The 19,805-nt window shown below is 33.9% G+C and overlaps 1 protein-coding gene across 4 annotated transcripts in view; it reads right to left on the bottom strand.

Moving 5' to 3' along the window:
• Positions 1-19,805, bottom strand: part of LOC130453442 (adenylate cyclase type 2-like) — a 124,941-nt gene that overhangs the window by 51,218 nt on the left and 53,918 nt on the right. For 3 of the 4 annotated variants that reach the window (XM_056793195.1, XM_056793197.1, XM_056793196.1), the window contains exons 3-6: positions 13,559-13,897; positions 12,805-12,999; positions 5,723-5,932; positions 1,395-1,522 (exon numbers count right to left, since the gene is read on the bottom strand). In XM_056793195.1, the coding sequence (XP_056649173.1) occupies positions 1,395-1,522; positions 5,723-5,932; positions 12,805-12,999; positions 13,559-13,897 (872 nt within the window). The remainder of the gene's footprint in view (positions 1-1,394; positions 1,523-5,722; positions 5,933-12,804; positions 13,000-13,558; positions 13,898-19,805) is intronic. The other variant, XM_056793198.1, reaches the window with a different exon arrangement.

The raw sequence follows: 19,805 nt of genomic DNA, 5'->3' as shown, positions 1-19,805 counted from the left end.
AAACTTTATGTTTGTTTTGAAACGTTGCGTGGGATTAGGTTAGGTTAGTTTAGAATTTCTTTGCTTCAAACTTCATACTTGTTTTGAAACGTTGCGTAGGATTAGGTTAGGTTAGTTTAGAATTTCTTTGCTTCAAACTTCATACTTGTTTTGAAACGTTGCGTAGGATTAGGTTAGGTTAGTTTAGAATTTCTTTGCTTCAAACTTCATGTTTGTTTTGAAACGTTGCGTGGGATTAGGTTAGGTTAGTTTAGAATTTCTTTGCTTCAAACTTCATACTTGTTTTGAAACGTTGCGTAGGATTAGGTTAGGTTAGTTTAGAATTTCTTTGCTTCAAACTTCATACTTGTTTTGAAACGTTGCGTGGGATTAGGTTAGGTTAGTTTATAATTTCTTTGCTTCAAACTTTATGTTTGTTTTGAAACGTTGCGTGGGATTAGGTTAGGTTAGTTTATAATTTCTTTGCTTCAAACTTTATGTTTGTTTTGAAACGTTGCGTGGGATTAGGTTAGGTTAGTTTATAATTTCTTTGCTTCAAACTTCATGTTTGTTTTGAAACGTTGCGTGGGATTAGGTTAGGTTAGTTTAGAATTTCTTTGCTTCAAACTTCATACTTGTTTTGAAACGTTGCGTAGGATTAGGTTAGGTTAGTTTAGAATTTCTTTGCTTCAAACTTCATACTTGTTTTGTAACGTTGCGTAGGATTAGGTTAGGTTAGTTTATAATTTCTTTGCTTCAAACTTCATGTTTGTTTTGAAACGTTGCGTGGGATTAGGTTAGGTTAGTTTAGAATTTCTTTGCTTCAAACTTCATACTTGTTTTGAAACGTTGCGTAGGATTAGGTTAGGTTAGTTTATAATTTCTTTGCTTCAAACTTCATGTTTGTTTTGAAACGTTGCGTGGGATTAGGTTAGGTTAGTTTAGAATTTCTTTGCTTCAAACTTCATACTTGTTTTGAAATGTTGCGTGGGATTAGGTTAGGTTAATAATAGTAATAATACGATTAATAATATGATTTTGATTTTTTTCAAACAAAAACGTTTTGAAATTTTTGGTTTTTAAACTTATAAAATCTTATATGTACCGAAAACAAACAAAATGAAACAAAATATTGAAAATATTACTTTTTTGACTTTTTATAACTAAAAATAGGATGAAAACAAAATTTTCTAAATAGAAATATAATCTTAATATAATGAAAGTTGCTATAATAAGTTCGCATGCAGTTTCGACGTGATTTCGTCTGATAATTGACTTCTAAATGACCTTTGAACATTTTAGAATGGTATCAATATATGGAATCCTTCGCTACTTGATAAGACTTTATGTATAATCGGTAAATATAAGAGGGCGGAGTAAAGTTATGGTAAACTGTTAGAAAGAGTGATATTTACCTTATTGCTTCTATCATTTGTAATCCCATATTTACACAATTGTAGGCGTGGTTGGGTCTCGAAACCGGCAGTCCGGAAACGCAATAATAACAATCCCCTAGAATTTTGATTCTCATGCATTGATTCTCCTACAACAAAACAAATCTATTGTCATAAGATCATCGATCTTTATACTTTCCTTTTATACAAACAAATCTGTTTTCTGACGTCACAAATTACACGACAAGTTGTACTGAACACACTGTTTACTACACCAACACTCACGATTACACTTTCTGACGCCTGTTTCGATACGCGCTTCAAAACGCGCGACAGACAGTGTAATTGTGAGTGTTGGTTGGGCACTTAACAACAATTTTGTGGCACAAGAAGAAACAATTAGATACTATACATCATACAGTACTTCTGTATATAAAACATTGAGAATTTAATAATTTTTACAACAAATTAGCTGACCCGGCAAATTTCTTACTGCTCCAATCGATAAATGAAAGACCAAAACTTTTGTATAAAATAAACTCAAAATAAATAAAAAGTTTCGATTTAATACTGGCCGACATACACAGTTGTGATACAGTCTGTAATCGATCGACATATTAGCTGGTTGTCAAATGTCAAATATTATTCGTTCATGAATTTAATTTGCGCCGCAACTGAAGGTTCATCAATCTACATACAGTTGGTTGTCAAATGTCAGATATTACGGTTGCGTTCAGAAATTTAATTTGTGACACAACTTAAGATTCATCGATCTACATACAGTTGGTTGTCAAATGTCAAATCGAGTTTTAGCGAGACTAATGAACAGCACAATACATTTATATATATATATATATATATATATATATATATATATATATATATATATATATATATATATATATCGGTAGACTTTTCGTTTAAAATGCACCTACGAGAGTAGTGTGAATAGTAATAATTTGAAATAGGTTTTGAAAAAGGACATACTTAAAGAGTCCGAATATAATACATAAGGATATAATTAATGATTCAATACTTCTTTATAATAATTTTATTAAGCTAGTTAGTAAAAACTGGGATAATCTAAACAAAGCCTGCAAAGTGTCTGTCAAGATATTTTGAAAAAATCAATGATTAAACGTCTAAGAAGTAAACCCGTTTGAACTGGTTTGGGCACATATAAAGGAAGAATTTTCATCTTTCTAATAGAAGAAACCTATGGATTACGATTGCTCTATAATTTTATTACTCTCTCATTCACATAACCCAGTGAAAAAAAAGCGTTTATTGGTGTTTAAATTTAGCTTTTTCAAGAATTCTACCACGATACACATGGCAACAATGTTTCCCACTTAATCGTTGTAGTTTATTCATTTGCAGGGATCGCTATATATCGTGAATAAAATTCAAATACTGGTTTAATTGATCGTAAATTGGGTCAAGCGGTGTATATCTTCTCGTTACATAAATGGGATTCGATCGCTTAAAAGAGCATCACGACGAACGCAGTACCAATAAAAACAAAGCTTTAATTCCCGCTAGGCGATAGAAAATAAATTTTTGCAAGGTTTTAATACAGACGATTTAATTGAAAATGCGTTTTTTTCGTTTTAGTTTAAAAGAAAAACGTTGATGAAAGTTTCAACGTTAGAGATACTTTTTTACCAAAAAAGAAGATTAGACATTTGTGTAGCGCGCTAAAATTTCCATGGCACACTTTATAATAATGATATTTCATAGTTGTTTTATGAAATACAGGGTGATTCTTGTAGATTGGAAAATATTTTCATAGAGGTATCGTTAACGCCAAATGTTTAATTTTCCCATTAAGTGTGTTTGATAATGTACGTTTCACTTTGGATAATTTATCCCGAATTCCTATTTCACACTGAATCGGTCTGAAATTATCGTCGCTCAAATGAAATGAACACGAAATTTCCAAACGATCGCTCGCAAAGGGAAAGAGGCCATTTTATTGATGGAAATCTCTCAAGCGAAACTTATGAAATATTTATAAAATCTAAACGAGAGTATAACAAAAAGGACCACCCTCTGTATGAATAGAAAAGAGTTTTTGTTCTTAGAAATTTGCAAGGGAGCTTTAGAAATTACATTAATCGTGTAAAACATATTCATAATAATTTCGATTCTTCTTTTTTATCCACGAATATATACCCGGTAGTTTTTTCTTCTTTTTCTTGCCATAAGTTGTTTTTTTCGGCGGTTTATTTCTTCTTCTTTTTTACGCGTCTCTCAAGAAACCTTTATGGAAAACAATAATCGATTTACGTTGTTCTTGAATGATAGTTGTAAGCGAACTTTTACTGAAAGTAAATATTATGACAAGTTCAACATTGAAATGTGAGTATGTCTGTAAGTGGTATCCATTAACCAAGTCTCTGAGGAGTAAATAAACAACATTTTCGACTAAAAATAAATCATACCAAATCTGAAGCCGAGTCAAGTTGAAATATTCGTTTGCGGGTCAGCAGCGAATCGATTAGACACGATATTTTCCAAAAAAAAAAGTCTGCTACTCAGTGGCGGGGTGCCCAGCTGTAACATTATCAATATCCCAAAAAATTTTCAACCTATGAAGTATCATGAAGCTGTTTACAGTGACTTATGTTTCTGACTACTCCAGAAACCAAACTTTGGTCCTTTACTGTGATCCCACGTCCAAAAAAGATCCATGGAGTGGATTAAAAAAACAAGTTGCCGTTGCTTCATGTCAATTCTCCATTTCCAAGGCTACTGTGCACGAATTTGGCTTCACAGAGACTGTACACCCATCACATAGCCCTGATATGACCCCATCCGACTATTTTTTTTCCGCGAAATTGAAGGACGAGTTAAGGGGTGAAAGATTTAATAACGATGATGAAATTAAACAGGGGGTGTACGCAAAGTTTGATATTCTAAAGATGCATTATAGATCAATCGGTTTGGTTGAAACATTTCAATGTCACACGTGAATTTGAGTTTATTTGGGGTTCTTTCTAACAAATTTTTTGATTGTCGTGGGTTGAGTCTGATACATGGTTAAAAGTTATAGTTATTAGCAATTTCACGTATTAATATTTGTAAAAAAAGTTCGATTTTTATGGTTGCGCTGTTATAAGTAGACCCATTATCTTGGACTATCAAATATATAAGAAATAGTTCATTTTGATATACCAGGATACAATTTATTAATCATCAAGAAGCATCATCAAATTTATTAGATAATCTCAATAAAAAAAAGGTTGCAAAGATGGAAAGTAGAAGCGAATGAGACAAAATTAAGGTAATCTCCTTCAAGAGTAATACAATCATTTCAACTCTTTTCTCTAACTCCTCGGGACTGCGCTTATAGAAGGATTTGTCTTTTTCCTCAAAATAGGCTTCAATTTCAGCAATTGCTTCTTCATTTGAGCTGAATCTTACCGGTGAGATCAGCGAATAACCAGTAGTCATTGGGGAACAGATCTGGACTATAGGGTGGATGAGGAAGCAATTCGAAGTGTAATTCTTCAATTTAACTATCGACTTGTGAATCGGTGCATTGTCTTGGTGAAACAGTGATTTTTTCTTCGACATTTAGGGCCCTTTTTTCTCGATTTAGTCAAAATACTGAAACCATAACCTTCCCAGATGACTGTTGTGTCTTTGGACGTGATTCACCGGTTGCAGTCCACTCAGATGATGATCGTTTTGACTCCGGAGTGAAGTGATGCTTTCATGTTTCATCCATTGTTACATACCGACCAAAAAAATTTGATTTATTACGTGTAAATGTGACCAAACACTGCACCTAATCATCAACGTTGTTATTTTTGATCGACTGTGAGTAAACGCGGTACTCACTGTACAAAAGAAGCTTTCACACGCCATCTGTACGTTAGTCACATGAATTATCGAAATCAAGCTTCTTATATACAAAACCATATTAAAAGCTATATGAAATGAAATGAAATTGAAATCTAGAGATCGTACAGCGTTTTTAAAACAAATTATTAAGAACTATATTAACCAATCCAATCCTTACAGAATAATAGAGAGAGAGAGTCTCGAAAGCTTCCAGTTTCAAATAAAAATTCAACGAATACATCCATACAATGTATGAAGAAAGATTAAGTACTAACTACCTAACCTAACCTAACCTAACCTAACCTAACTAATCGATTTATTACCATATTCTAAACGTTTTTGTGTAAACTTTTATAGTAGTTAGTAAATTTACAAACTGTATTTTATTTATTTTAGTTATTTCTCTCGCCTCGTACTCGATTCAAACCTTTCTTAGTTTCTTTTTGTTCGAGCTTAAACAAGAATGTACTTATATAATAAAAGCTTTCAACCAAACTCACATGAGCTATTTGATCGAATCTACCGAAGAGTTCGTTGAGTGTTTTGACCAAATCGGAGGCGGACAATTGTTCCGACAAAGGAGTGAAGTTTACAATGTCCGCATACAATATAGAGACGTTATTGTGACGTTGCACATACATCTCGTGGAAACTCCGATTCGATTGTTCCTGGCAAGCGTCGGCCATTTTCAACATTATACTGCGTTTGACCTGCAAACCAATAAAAATTATTACAAACTGTGTTCGCCAAAATGATTATTAGTTTTAAAACAGATTATCGTACGTCACTGTACATCATAGACAAATGAAATTTGATTGAGGTGTCAACTAGGTATCTTATATATGTCGAAGGCAAAATCCGGCATTTTGCAGACTGTCTAGGGAGTTGACAGAATGGCGGCGGATGAGAAAATTATCGATAACTAGCAGTCATTCGGTTGACAGCTACGATAAGAGAAAGTCTGTTGCTTTTCATCCCAAACATAACGTTGTTAAAGAAAAAGATGTGTTTTAGGCAGCTGGAAGACAGGTGATTTCGATGATGTCTTCTTCTTCCATCTGCCGGCAGTCCGCCAACTCCCTAGGCAGTCTGCGGAATGTCGGATTCTGCCAACTGCCTACGACATATATACTAAAGACCAGACATCTGATTCATTTCATATGAATATTTACACCACGAATCTCAAAGAGTTTCCTTTCAAAATGAGAAATATATTTCTATATTTTAAAATTTCGGCCATTTTGAACGCTTAGTTTTCGTTTGTTAATCGTATAACTGAAGTATGAGCTGCCATTGAATATTTTTTAAAGTATTTAAGGCACAATTAAACTCATTACGTAATTGCACAACTGACAAGATTACAACCACATTGTCAAATGTCAATTTTTTTGGACTACTACAAACGTAAGTTCACGTGTAAACTGTAAAATGTAAATATAACTAAAGGCGCGTTTACATGAAAAATGTTAAGGTTAATACACACTATATAGTTTAACAATATTTACTCAGTTAAAATGATAAGTGCTGACATCTTTAGGTCGAATTCGGATACGTTTCCGACAGCTGTCTTATATAATTTGAATTTTTAGATGTTCGTTTGAGTATTGTAATCGATAAATTAAGAATTTATAACAATTATGAATAGAAAAAACTCGAAATCGATACATTTTTTATTAATAATTCAAAATAATAGTCTTCAAAGTCACGTGACTGTTAGATTACGATTTGAATATTATAATTTGGTGTAGGTTTATAATGATTTTTGATCACGCAATGATCTAGTAGACGTTTAGAATTACGGTTCCATTGAAATATCCAATAATACGCAAAATTGGAAAATAATTTACCTAATTATGGTATAAAAAGTAACTTTTTATGAATTGATTATATTTCGTTGAAAAACTATCGATTGTATTTAATTTAATATCGTCCAATATGTTATATTATACTTTTCCAAACCTCTTTTCATTAGAATTAGTTGTCTCAATATAATATATATTAACGCCTATTATATGGTGTAATATGTTTAACGTAATGAGATCCCAGGTGGATTTTACGGTCTCATAACCGCCTCATGTTGCTGGTATTTCAATAAACAAAGACAAAGCTGGTTATAATCAATGTAGTTTCTGTGCTACTAACTTGATTCGCTGGTTGAACAACGAAATAAAAGTTATTAATAAAATAATAATTAAAAAAAAAAACCCGCCTGCATGGATAACTACAATTATTAAAAATCGACTGAATCAACCTTATCAAATGATAAGGTATTTTAAAAAAATAATGATTAGGTACTTAAAACCAGAAACATAAATTGAAACAGTACCAAACCAATGTACCTGTATATTGTACACTTAGAAATATCAGCGCGGTAGTTTTTTCACTTTTTTGCAATATTATAAACATAATTACATTCGGAGGCATGCACAGAGAGATAATAATTTATCATAGCATTCAATTTCATGCCTCCGACTGCAATTCTGTTTATAATGTTGCAAAAAAGTGAAAAAACTACCGTGCTGATATTTCTAAGTGTACAATATGCTGGTACATTGTTTGGTACTGTTTCAATTTATGTTATTGGTTTTAAGTACCTAATCATTATTTTTTTAAAATACCTTATCATTGAATTTTCATCTTGTTTCAGTCTTTTCAGTTGATTTTTAATTGTAGTTATCCATGCAGGCATTCCTTGAATGAGTTTATGTCATGTGGTTGATTAAGCAATTTGTTAGGGTCAAGAGAACTAATAGCAAGTCCGGAGAGAGTCTTCACTCTGCTCAAAGCAACGTAAGCTTGACCTTTTGCAAATAAGTTTCTACTTAAATCTACAACTGCTCGGTCTAAAGTTGTGCCCTGTAGTTTATGCACCATCACTGTCCAGTATAAAATTATGGGAAGCATTCGTCGCTCGATCTTGTCTTTACCGCGTAAAGCATCAAATTCTGTAGCACAAGGCTCTATCCGGACTCCAATACCAGGTCAGTTCCATTTGGGTCATCAGACCCAACAAATACTGCTTGTGGCAGTTCTCCCGGCTCCAACTGCTCTCTGCGTAGTGCTGGCCAATCTATTCGTCGGATATAGCACCCATAGCACCGTTAACCAGCCCGTGGTTAACATCGATGTTCCGTCTTAGCATGGCTCGAGAGCCTACACCTAATTTGAGTTTTATTGGGATCTTCAGGTAAGTATTCCTCTCGTGGTTTTTGACCATATGTTTTAGGATCCAATGAGATGTCTACAGCACTAACGGTGTATACTTTTGTGAGCTTTTCTAACTTTTCTGTCATAGTCGCGTTATATGCATCAACCAGTCTAGTTGTTGAGAAAATTCTGACAGCTTCTCCATCGTCAAATGGTCCTATCAACGGTACTCTGCGGTTTTATATGATAAATAACTGCTGCCTTGTAAGTTCTCCAACGCCAAGACTGTTTAATATGTCCACAAAAGTTGTATCTCCAGCTTGCCTCATATTTTGGGGCAACTCACAATAATGAAGATATTTAAATCGCACAAGACAATTATGATTACAGTTTTAACGTAGGTCTAGTGGTGCCATCTATCCGCACAGGCCTGAATTATTTTAATTAGCTATTTTTTATCGTTCCGTTTAATATTAAAACTGCAAGTTATATACATATTTACAATCAGTGTTTAAAATCCTTCATTTTGATGCCCAACTCGATATGCTTGGTAGTAAAAAAAATTTTTTTACCTCACAACATGACGTCCAAAATCCGCCATTTTGGTTTTTTTTAAAATGTCTCCTATCTAAGAACACTTGGACTAATGAAACGAATCTAACGATACCTCAAATGTGAAAATCCGTTTAGCAGTTCTGGGGTAATAAAGAATATTACATACATACAAGATACGCGTTAAAAACAACCCTTCCTGGCAGTCGGGTAAAAACACCGATACGAATAATTCCATCAATTTGATATGTCGAGAAAAATAAAAATTTTGTACATCGTTAAGACATATTTCAAATAACTGAAAACAGTTTTCAATGCATGAGACACTAGCGAAGGAACAAAGGAAAAACTGGGTCCTGTACGTTCAGTTAGGTACGGACTATTCCAAGAAAAATTTCAGTTCTTCCATCTTCCATCTAAAGATCAGTATATCGTCTCCTCGAGATATTTTTACGATCCTAGATTTTCTACGTGTTTATCTACGATCTAAACACGAAGATATTTCTTGAATTACCTTAATTACCTCGTTAAAAATACGAATTCGGTCTTCGTTTTGGCTCATTCCTTATCGTATTCTCGCGAAATAGCGTTAATTCTAGTCGCATAGATTCTAGATTCGATTATCATACTTTCCTTATCACGCAGTACTACAGCCCTCCTCAACAATAGACCTCCTTTGTACATCCGTTTCTTCTCGTAGTGTCTTTTATACGTTGGATATGTCCAAACCCTTGGTCTCTTCAGAGCTTTGAAGAAACAAACCTTTTTATCTTTGTCGTACTCAGTCGGTACGTTTCACCTCCATCTGAAGATGCTGGAATCTATTTTAATGTAGACTAAGTAACTGCTCTGGTACGGACATGTGATGAGGATGGAGCCGAACAGTTGGTCAAAGAAAGCAGAAGCGACCCTCAAGTATCTGGAAGGAAGGAATTGAACAAAATATGAAAGACCAGAAAAACGAGTGGATAGTTATAGAAAAGTGTGGCGTACGAAATGATTGAAAATACTGGGATAATAAGTGTAAGAAGTTTGTTCTTTAGTAGACTCAAATTTGTCCTGAATTTAGCTTCTATTCGTTCCTTTAAGGATGTTCCAGATTTTTAAGTTATCTGAAGGCTGTTACTTCCTTAAACGTTTTGTTTTCTATTGCAACGTCTACTGTGCTGTACCGCGTTTAGCTTTTATTACGAAGTTTCAAAATTTACCGTTAATTTTAGCTCATACCACACAAAGTATTTATTCGCTTTGAGGTAATAACATCTGTCTACAATTCTCTTCGTAAAAGGCATTCTTTGTTGAATTCGTCGCTACATTTTATTGTTCATTCCTTTTCAAACAATTTCCGCATTTATTAATACATAAAAGAGATAAGAACTTCAATTAAATTTGAAGAGCGATCGGTTACCGCATAAATAAAACAAGTTGCAATACTGAAGATCACATCTGCAACTGACGAAACGATTATGATACGTTATCAGTGTAAGGGTTGTAAAACGATTCAGAAAATTTGAATATCGTCATGAGGGAACGGTTCTATTAAAAATTTAATAATGAGACCATCTTGCGGCGTCTTTACGATAAAAGTTATAAAATATATCCGAGGGAAATTCCCGGCATTCCCGTGGGAATCGAGCGACGTATAAGGGCGGTTACATCCTTTATATTAAATGGGGAATAAGATACAAGATGTTGAAACGATAGTGACATTGTCTGTTTAATATCATTACGTAAAATGTAACAAACAAGATTGAATCGAGATTTCAAAAAAACCGAGGAAAAGTTATGTACATATTATCACCTCCGAACCAACTTACTGCTGCTGATAATATATAATATGGTATTTTCGAAGATATTATTAGAAAAATTTTATTAGTTCTAGTTTTTGAGATTCAGCTAAGTAGGTGTAAAATGGGAAAAAACTTTTAATGCTGTTATCTGATGTGTAGACTTTGGAAAATGACATATTAGAAATCCTGGCAGTGCTTTTCCATTACTTGTACTTCATATTTTTTAATTTAAACAAAAGGTCTTCTACAAATTCAATATTATTTCATTGTTTATTGGTAATCACTAAAAATACCGGTTCTAATCTTTTCTTTGGCGAGCTTACGAAATTTTTGATTAAAGAATAGAATATTTTCTCTCAAACGTCAGTTTCTTATTACCCAAAGCTCTACTCTTTCAAAAATATACGAAATGTGGTAGAATTCATACTGGGTAGTTAAAAAGTGTCGATACCGATACCTAGAAAATCGATTGTCGATACCAATACCGATACCTAAAAAATCGATTCTCGTTTCTCGATACCGATACCATCGATGTATAAAAAATTCTCTCACTAGAAACATATTCATAATTTGTTTGAACAACCTACAAACCAATTTTAAAATATCTATGCCTATACAGGGATAAAAGAGGCAATTTAGCAAATAAAAAACAAACAATTGTTTAATAAACATTTATTCTGCAATTAAATTGGACCAACCCTTAAAGCAGCATTTTGATAACAATATAAACTGGATTAAAATAGTTATTTGTATGCCAAAGACTGAAAGTGCTACTTTCTGAAATACTAAAAAGTAGTACACAACATCTTTTAGACCACGCATAAAATCCAAAACTTTTTAATTACACTGAGGAAAGAAAAGAAATAACAGATAATTGTAAACATTTTATTTATTGAACAATATAATGCACTTAATGATATAATTCATTCATTGTTATTCATTAATCTAGACAAAAATTTAGGGTTATGCAAAATCATCGAAGTCAAACTGTCAACCGTCAACATTGAAGTGGCTAGAGTCACTCCAAAGCGTTCCGAAAATGTTTTGTAGTACGGAACTGTCACTTTCACTACATGGAACACTCAAAACGCAACTTTCGGTATGTAAATGAATACAGAACGAACAACTTTCAGATAGCGTTGTCTAAAAAATAATTTCTCCGTCCGTATACTGGTATCGATACGTTTTGCGATCGATTCTCGATCGGTGGTATCGAGAATCGACACATCTCTATTAAAAAGTCAATTAAAGTAGTTGAATTTTTATTAATTATTACACAAATATACAACTAACTTATTAACTAACGTAGTCGAGAATCTTTCTTAAGAAAATAACAAAAAATAAAATCGTACATCCTTAGTTTATTTATTACTAATTCTAAGCTTTACAATCAGTCTGAATGAGATGTTTATAATCATTTTGTATGACATTGTTGTACATTATTTGACAATTCTAACTTAAAGTAGGTAATTATACGTTTTTTATTGCACTTAATTACTTAAATTAACTGCAAACGTGAAAAGTCTAGCTGTACAACCAGCCGCTCATGGTTGAGAATCATGGTGATGTACAGAGTGTGTACATCTTCTATATCAAGGAAAAATAATGACCATGGTAAACCGAAGATAAAATATTTTCATAACCGATCCAAAATAATAACATTTCCGACGTAATAAACGACTGAAATAGTTTCTTCAAACTATACGAAAACAAAACAATTTTCTTTGAAATTCGCTGGTATCCCACTTAAATTATTATTAATACTCAAATCATCAGTCTCTTCGTCCATTTCTAAATTAACTGGAGATATTAAACTCTCCAGCAAGCTCAATTTCGACCCTTCAGATTCCTCTGAATCTTCATCGGTTTCTATTTTCTCAACTTATTTTCTCTTTTGTTTTGAATTAAGTTCCTTCAAACTACGTTTCACTGTTTTGGGTCCGACTTTCTTTTCCTGTTTCAATCTATGTCTCTCTTCTAATTCAATTTCTTCAGATGTATCTGATATATTGATATATCAGCGACAATAACGAAGCAGGATGATAATTTTTATATATTGGAATACTTGAAAGACTCAATTTTATTATACTCACCTCTGCTGCGATGTAAGCCGGAATAACACTCAATAGCAGTTGTTCTTGTTGTTCTTTTTCGCATTCCAGCTTCACTCTCGATTCTATACAGGTCCTTGTACCGACGAAAGTACGTCTATGCGCCTCTTCCGTCATATGTCTGTAGTAAACGCCAGTGCAGCTAGCTGATATCAGCATCACCGTTTCCGGTACCAACTGAAATATAAAATCAAAATAAAAAACATTCCTTCAATATTTAAATGCTGTGGATACAAAGTTTTTAAGTGGCTGGCTAGCTGCGGAATCTGGGATATTGGTTATTTGATAAAAAAGAAGAACGGAAAAATTAGTTTTACTCATATTTGATGTATGACATGTATGAACGTTCGGATTGTCGAAATGTCAATCAGAATCTTTTTATTTTCCATGATCGTTGTAATAATCTCTATGGTTAGAAAAAGGTTAACAACACTTTGTTAGTTTGTCTATGATTAGACTGGATCTTCCACTGGATCGAAATAATTAAACACCTATAATTAATAATTATAATCGTTTTATTAATAATGAAAAATATGTTTTTTGGACTAAAGCAAACACTTCAAAAGATATGACAAAGGGATTAAGTAATATCGTTCATAAAGTAGATTGAAAAATAAAAATCTTATAACAGAGCATGGGAAAATTTAATAAGGACTATATGAAATAAGTATTTGAAACATTTGCTGGAATTTTAATGAGCGAGCTGCTAAATTACCTACGAAATCTTCTAACGTACCTGCAAATAATTCTGTATGCCGTTGTCGTTAATCCTATAGGCTATCGAAGTGGCCAAATGAGCTACGGTCACAATAGTTGCCAAAGCTAAAGACACTGCTCTCGATAGCGGAAACATGGTGTGGATGGCGATCAACAGCGCGAACAGAGGTAGCGGTGCATGTCTACCTGCTAAAAGGAGCATAGCCGCCGTTACCCCAGCTGTTAACAGTAAGGAAGACAGCAACGCCCACGCTTCCGATTCCAAAACAGGAGGAAAATGAGACGCTAGAAGTATAAAGATTAGTGCCGGCGTCAGAATTGACATCACTGTTATAGGTATGATGCTTTTATGTAGATCCTGAAAAGAATAAAAAAGAAATTGTTGAAATGAACTACAAACAAATATACTCAGTAACGTAGAAGCTTCAATACTCAATATAAATTACTTAATTTTCGGTAATATATGGTATATATTTCAGATAAATAGCTCATTCCATCAGGTAATCAATATCTTCTTGGGGTATCCGATTCCACGCCACTTATGTGATGTCGAGCCATCAAAGTTTTAGAAAGACGTCTTCTATCGATTATGTCCGACAAAATTTTCAATTGCCAAGAAATTAGAGGATCTTATGGTCGTCTGGTTGACGTCAAGTTCACTTGTTGGGAATGAGATCATCATCATCATCATCCACAATCCCATGTGGATTATGGCTATCGTTTTTTTTTTGAGTTTGATTACTCCTCGTTTTCTAATTTTTATTTTCTTTATGGTTTGTCGTTTGTTTTAGCTGTTTTTGTTATTATTTTCCATTATTTTCGGTTCCGGCATTTTGCTATCAAGTTTTCTATATTAAGTGCCCTTATGTTCTGCTCTATTTCGTTTCTCCAAGTTTTTCTCTACCTGTCCCTTCTCCTTTGCCACAATCATTTCAATCAATGATCATTTTAATTGGTTTCGTTGTTGAATGCTTTTATGTATCTCTCTATATTCTCCTCCCCAGTTCTCTCTCTATTCCTTCGTTTTTCCTTGCTCTTCTTTCTCCTTACTGTGTCAAGTTCTTCTTCTCTTTTGTTTATTACTGTTGTTTCCATCGCATATGTGTTTACTGGTCTTATTAGGGTTTTGTACGTTTTTATTTTGTTTTGTTTGATTATGTTTTTGTTTTTTAGTAGATTTTTGATAGCCCTTTTGTATCCATTCTCTGGTTGTTTGTCCCAACTTTGATAGAGGTTCAAATACGCGACAAGTGCGACATCTATACCATTCAACAAAAATTTGAGGCTTCCTACGTTCACCACGGGTTTCCTTTTCCCGCTCGTTCGATTATTAGACACGATTTCTATTTCCATGCTCGTAGTTTTTTATACAGTGTGTCTACTTAAGTTGGAACCACATGGAAAACTTTTTTATCGGTGGTTTTATGAAAAAAAGTTATTCTTGATAAGTTGAAATGAAATACAACCATCAGATATCAATTTTTTAAAGCAGGATACGAGGTTGGTCAAAAAATTTGAATTTCGTGCTAGAGTATCTTTATTTTTCACTATTCAGAAAAATGTTATGAAGTAAGGCTGTTAATAATATGATAACTTTTCTATTTATTACTGTTTTTGTACAACCTTGCAATTTACATACGTAATGAATGCATAATAATTATTTATTTTAGAAATTGAAAAATCCATACAAAGAATATTTATTAAACAGAAACAAACGTAATCAAATTTCGATTCAATGTCCTAGAGCTTCGACATATCCACCTTCTCTTTGTAAACATTGAATTGTTCTTTTGTAAAACTCCTGTATTACTTCCCGTATCATATTTAGAGTAATTTTTTGGCATTCTTCAGAAATAATCGTCTCCAAATTGTCCCCGCTGATAAACCTGCCGTTTTAAGTAACCCCATAAAAAAGTCAAGTGGAGACAAATCGGCAGACCTAGAAGGCTAAAAAATATCTGAATACCTGTGAATCACCATTCCATTAAACATATTTTCGAGGAGTAATCTAACCTTTAATGTACTAGGGATGGAAGCACCTTCTTGTTGGAACCAAGGGCATCCTAGATTGCGTTAAATTTTATCCCCCCAGGATAATTAATACGAAAAGATAAGTAACTAATCACAAAACCTGAATTTTCATAATAAATGGCTGTAATTGAATATTTGAATATAACTTTTAATCCATAGCATTTTTCTGAATTGTGAAAAATATACTTTACTCTAGCACAAAATTTAAATTTTTGACAAACCTCGTATACTAATAAAAAAATTGATATCTGATAGTTGTATTTCAACTTTTGAATCATGCTAAACTAACTAAAACTATTAATAAAAAAGTTTTCCATATGATTCCAACTTAAGTAGTATATTCTTCACTTATTTGACCAGTGGCGTGCCGTATTAGACGTTCTCGATGTTGTATCTGACAACAACCGACACTAACCTTAATTATACCAGTAATTTCTTTAAAGAACAACCCAATATCTCAAATAACATGAATTCTCTTTAATTGTCTATTATTTATATAATTTACAATTGTTTGAGTTTCTATAGGACTTTGCGGAAATTATAATCTGGGTTCAAGTAGATTACCTATCAGCTGATTGTGTATAGAGGTCGACCTCTACCTTTTTTAACTACATTAGGATTACCACAATCTATTGGTGATTCTATTTTGATATTTCCACTAGTAGACAATGTTTCTATCACCAAATTTTCATCCTCAGAGACTTTTATGGAAGTTTGGGGGCTATCGACACATTTTTCTCCACTTTTGTCTGTCAATTTTTCAGATTCATCATTCAAAATTATATTTGAGGGTTTTTGAACGTTTTCTGTAAGGTTCCCTTCATTATTTACAACAACTTCTTCTAATTCCACTACTGGTAACTTCCTAGGTCGACCTCTACCTTTTTTAACTACATTAGGATTACCACAATCTATTGGTGATTCTATTTTGATATTTCCACTAGTAGACAATATTTCTATCACCAAATTTTCATCCTCAGAGACTTTTATGGAAGTTTGGGGGCTATCGACACATTTTTCTCCACTTTTGTCTGTCAATTTTTCAGATTCATCATTCAAAATTATATTTGAGGGTTTTTGAACGTTTTCTGTAAGGTTCCCTTCATTATTTACAACAACTTCTTCTAATTCCACTACTGGTAACTTCCTAGGTCGACCTCTACCTTTTTTAACTACATTAGGATTACCACAATCTATTGGTGATTCTATTTTGATATTTCCACTAGTAGACAATGTTTCTATCACCAAATTTTCATCCTCAGAGACTTTTATGGAAGTTTGGGGGCTATCGACACATTTTTCTCCACTTTTGTCTGTCAATTTTTCAGATTCATCATTCAAAATTATATTTGAGGGTTTTTGAACGTTTTCTGTAAGGTTCCCTTCATTATTTACAACAACTTCTTCTAATTCCACTACTGGTAACTTCCTAGGTCGACCTCTACCTTTTTTAACTACATTAGGATTACCACAATCTATTGGTGATTCTATTTTGATATTTCCACTAGTAGACAATGTTTCTATCACCAAATTTTCATCCTCAGAGACTTTTATGGAAGTTTGGGGGCTATCGACACATTTTTCTCCACTTTTGTCTGTCAATTTTTCAGATTCATCATTCAAAATTATATTTGAGGGTTTTTGAACGTTTTCTGTAAGGTTCCCTTCATTATTTACAACAACTTCTTCTAATTCCACTATTGGTAACTTCCTAGGTCGACCTCTATTTACGTCACAGATTCCGGTAGTCGCGTTCAATTTTCGGTGGAAATTTCAAATAAAAACCATAATGTACAAAAACTTTTGATTTTTATCACTTATTCGTGCGTTAATTCTTTCAAGATATTTATTTAGTTGTATCTAGTAGATCAGATCTTATCATAACTAAGACCCGATTAACTCGATCAGTTTCCGAACGACAATGAACGTGATCAGGGTTTAGTTTACGAGGATAGCTAACTAAGTTTTTAAATACACTTTTGCATGCGTTTGAATCGATTAACAAAGCCTTCTTTCAATCACGAATAAGATACCTCCAAAATTTGTGATTTGAATGCATCAACCGCTTCTTCGGGTGTAGCTTCTTCGCTTCGAGCAAACAAATGCTGGTGTTCCGATCAGAATTAACCGTTCTACGTTGCCCTAACAGAACGGTGGCGGCATATCCAGTTATTCCGCAAGAACGACCATTAGCTTCAAACTGCTTCGAGTCCGAACTAGTTTTGCTGGATTTGGCTCATCTTAAAAGACCAATACAGTCGATTGATGTCTAGTTTTGGGCTAAGATGCATAGATCTATCACGATCTTATAGACGTATTTTGAAGGAACGCGATTGAATTTTTTCAACATTTCTTTGCACCAATCGACTTTTGACAGCCAAAAGTTCATGCAATATTGAATGTATGCGAGAGGATCTAATGCCTAAGTATGCCTCAATCTCACTATATGTCACATGAAGATCTTGTAATATGAGTTTACGGATAGCATCGATAGTTGCTACTGTTAGTTTAATCCACGTCGAAAGTCATAGCACGAAAATTTTGGCGATTTATTTCTATTTTTTGACCAAATATCTGTAAAAAACTCAATAGCAATCGTATGACAACACTTTCTGAGTACGTAAAATGTCAAAACTTATGATGTCAACGTCAAATTTGACATATCCAAATCAGTGTTGCCATATTTCAAAACTTAAGGAGCAGCCCTCATATTATATTGAATTTAAATAACAAAAAACTGTTTATTATTTAATTATTACGAAATAAACTAAATCTTTGAAGCTGATCAACTCACTCAAAGTTAAAATTTGAGTGGTTTCCTTCATAATCACATTCCAAAAGGCGATGTTGAGCTACAAAAGACAGGATTCGGAAGGAAGAGACAGCAACGAAGCATATCCCTTCTATTGAGATAAATTTGTTATACGTTCGATGAATAAACAGGAGAATCAAATTATATCTGTATCAGAAATTATCGACAGAATGATTATAGAAGAGCCGTTTTATTTTGTTTGTCGATATTTATAAAAAATGTTTGTCTTGATGAATCGTTTTGATTTTATCTCTCTTTTCATAGAAAAATATTTTCGAAAAACTACGTGAATATTGACATTTCGACCTGTTTCGGTGTTGAGAAGAAAACAAAAACAAAAAAAGTACAGCAATAAGGGAAATAAGTGAAAATGGAAAGGTAACTGGTGTTATCAGTGCTAAATCGGCACAAGGGTAGCTGGCAAAAAGGCATTAGGGTGTCACCATAATAGCTTTGGTTCACCAGGGCTTACAAACGCCTGGATGTGGAACTTTGTTCCAAGTCGAGAGTTTCCGGACTTTTTTACATCTACCCTTCTACCCTACCATCTACCCGCGAACTTAGTTCGCGAGCCCCAGAACAACCACCACCTAGAAGCTACTCCTTCAGAACAACTGACTTTGTCCCCATTTAAAGCTTGCCTTGGATTTTTTGTTGTGTTGGTCAAGACCCATGGCGTATATTCTTCTAATTTGATAGATTTCTGGCGTCTGCTATTTGGGTCAAATTTTGTCTAAAGTTATTCGAAGGAATAATACCCAATCTGCTCAAATAGCAGAGCTGCAAAGTACAAGGAAGTACTAGAAAATCTGGTGAGTGATGACTGCAGAATCCAGCTCGTTTAGGTGCCCGATCACTCGGGCAACAAAGGCAACCGTAAGGCGGACTCAATCGCTAGACTGAGATCGACGAACTCACCTATGGGCCCAGAACGGTCTATTCGCAAGGCGGCTCGGCAGAGATGGATAGAGACACCTGATATGACACTAACAAAGGCACGCAGATGCCTCTCGCCATCTCCACACCAAGTGCATTACGGAAGACCTGGAGTGCCGCTGGTGCATGGAGGAGGACGAAACTACAGATCACGTTATCTGTGAGTACTCAGGACTCACACGAGCGCGGTTTGGGCACTCGGGCGAGCATCACAGCCTATCTAATGATATCGAAGGGTTCAAGCTTCTCAAAGGATTTCGGTTTTTGGTAAAGTAAGATACGCAACGGCCCCTTTGCCTCCCACAAAGCTACTATGAACTATTTTTACATTTCGAATCGAATCTGGATATTTATTTAACTTTCTTATTATATTGACGATTTGGCAACGTAGTAAAGAAGCAATTCAAATTGTACCATGTGTATTAACTATAATCCAGCTGGATTTTAGCCGTAGCAGTACACAAATTTCCTAGAATTAAAGTCCTTC

The sequence above is a fragment of the Diorhabda sublineata genome, chromosome 2 (genome assembly GCF_026230105.1).
Source record: "Diorhabda sublineata isolate icDioSubl1.1 chromosome 2, icDioSubl1.1, whole genome shotgun sequence".
Classification (NCBI taxonomy): domain Eukaryota; kingdom Metazoa; phylum Arthropoda; class Insecta; order Coleoptera; family Chrysomelidae; genus Diorhabda; species Diorhabda sublineata.
Note: the sequence above shows the minus strand (reverse complement) of the source record. Positions and strands in the feature narration are given on the sequence as shown.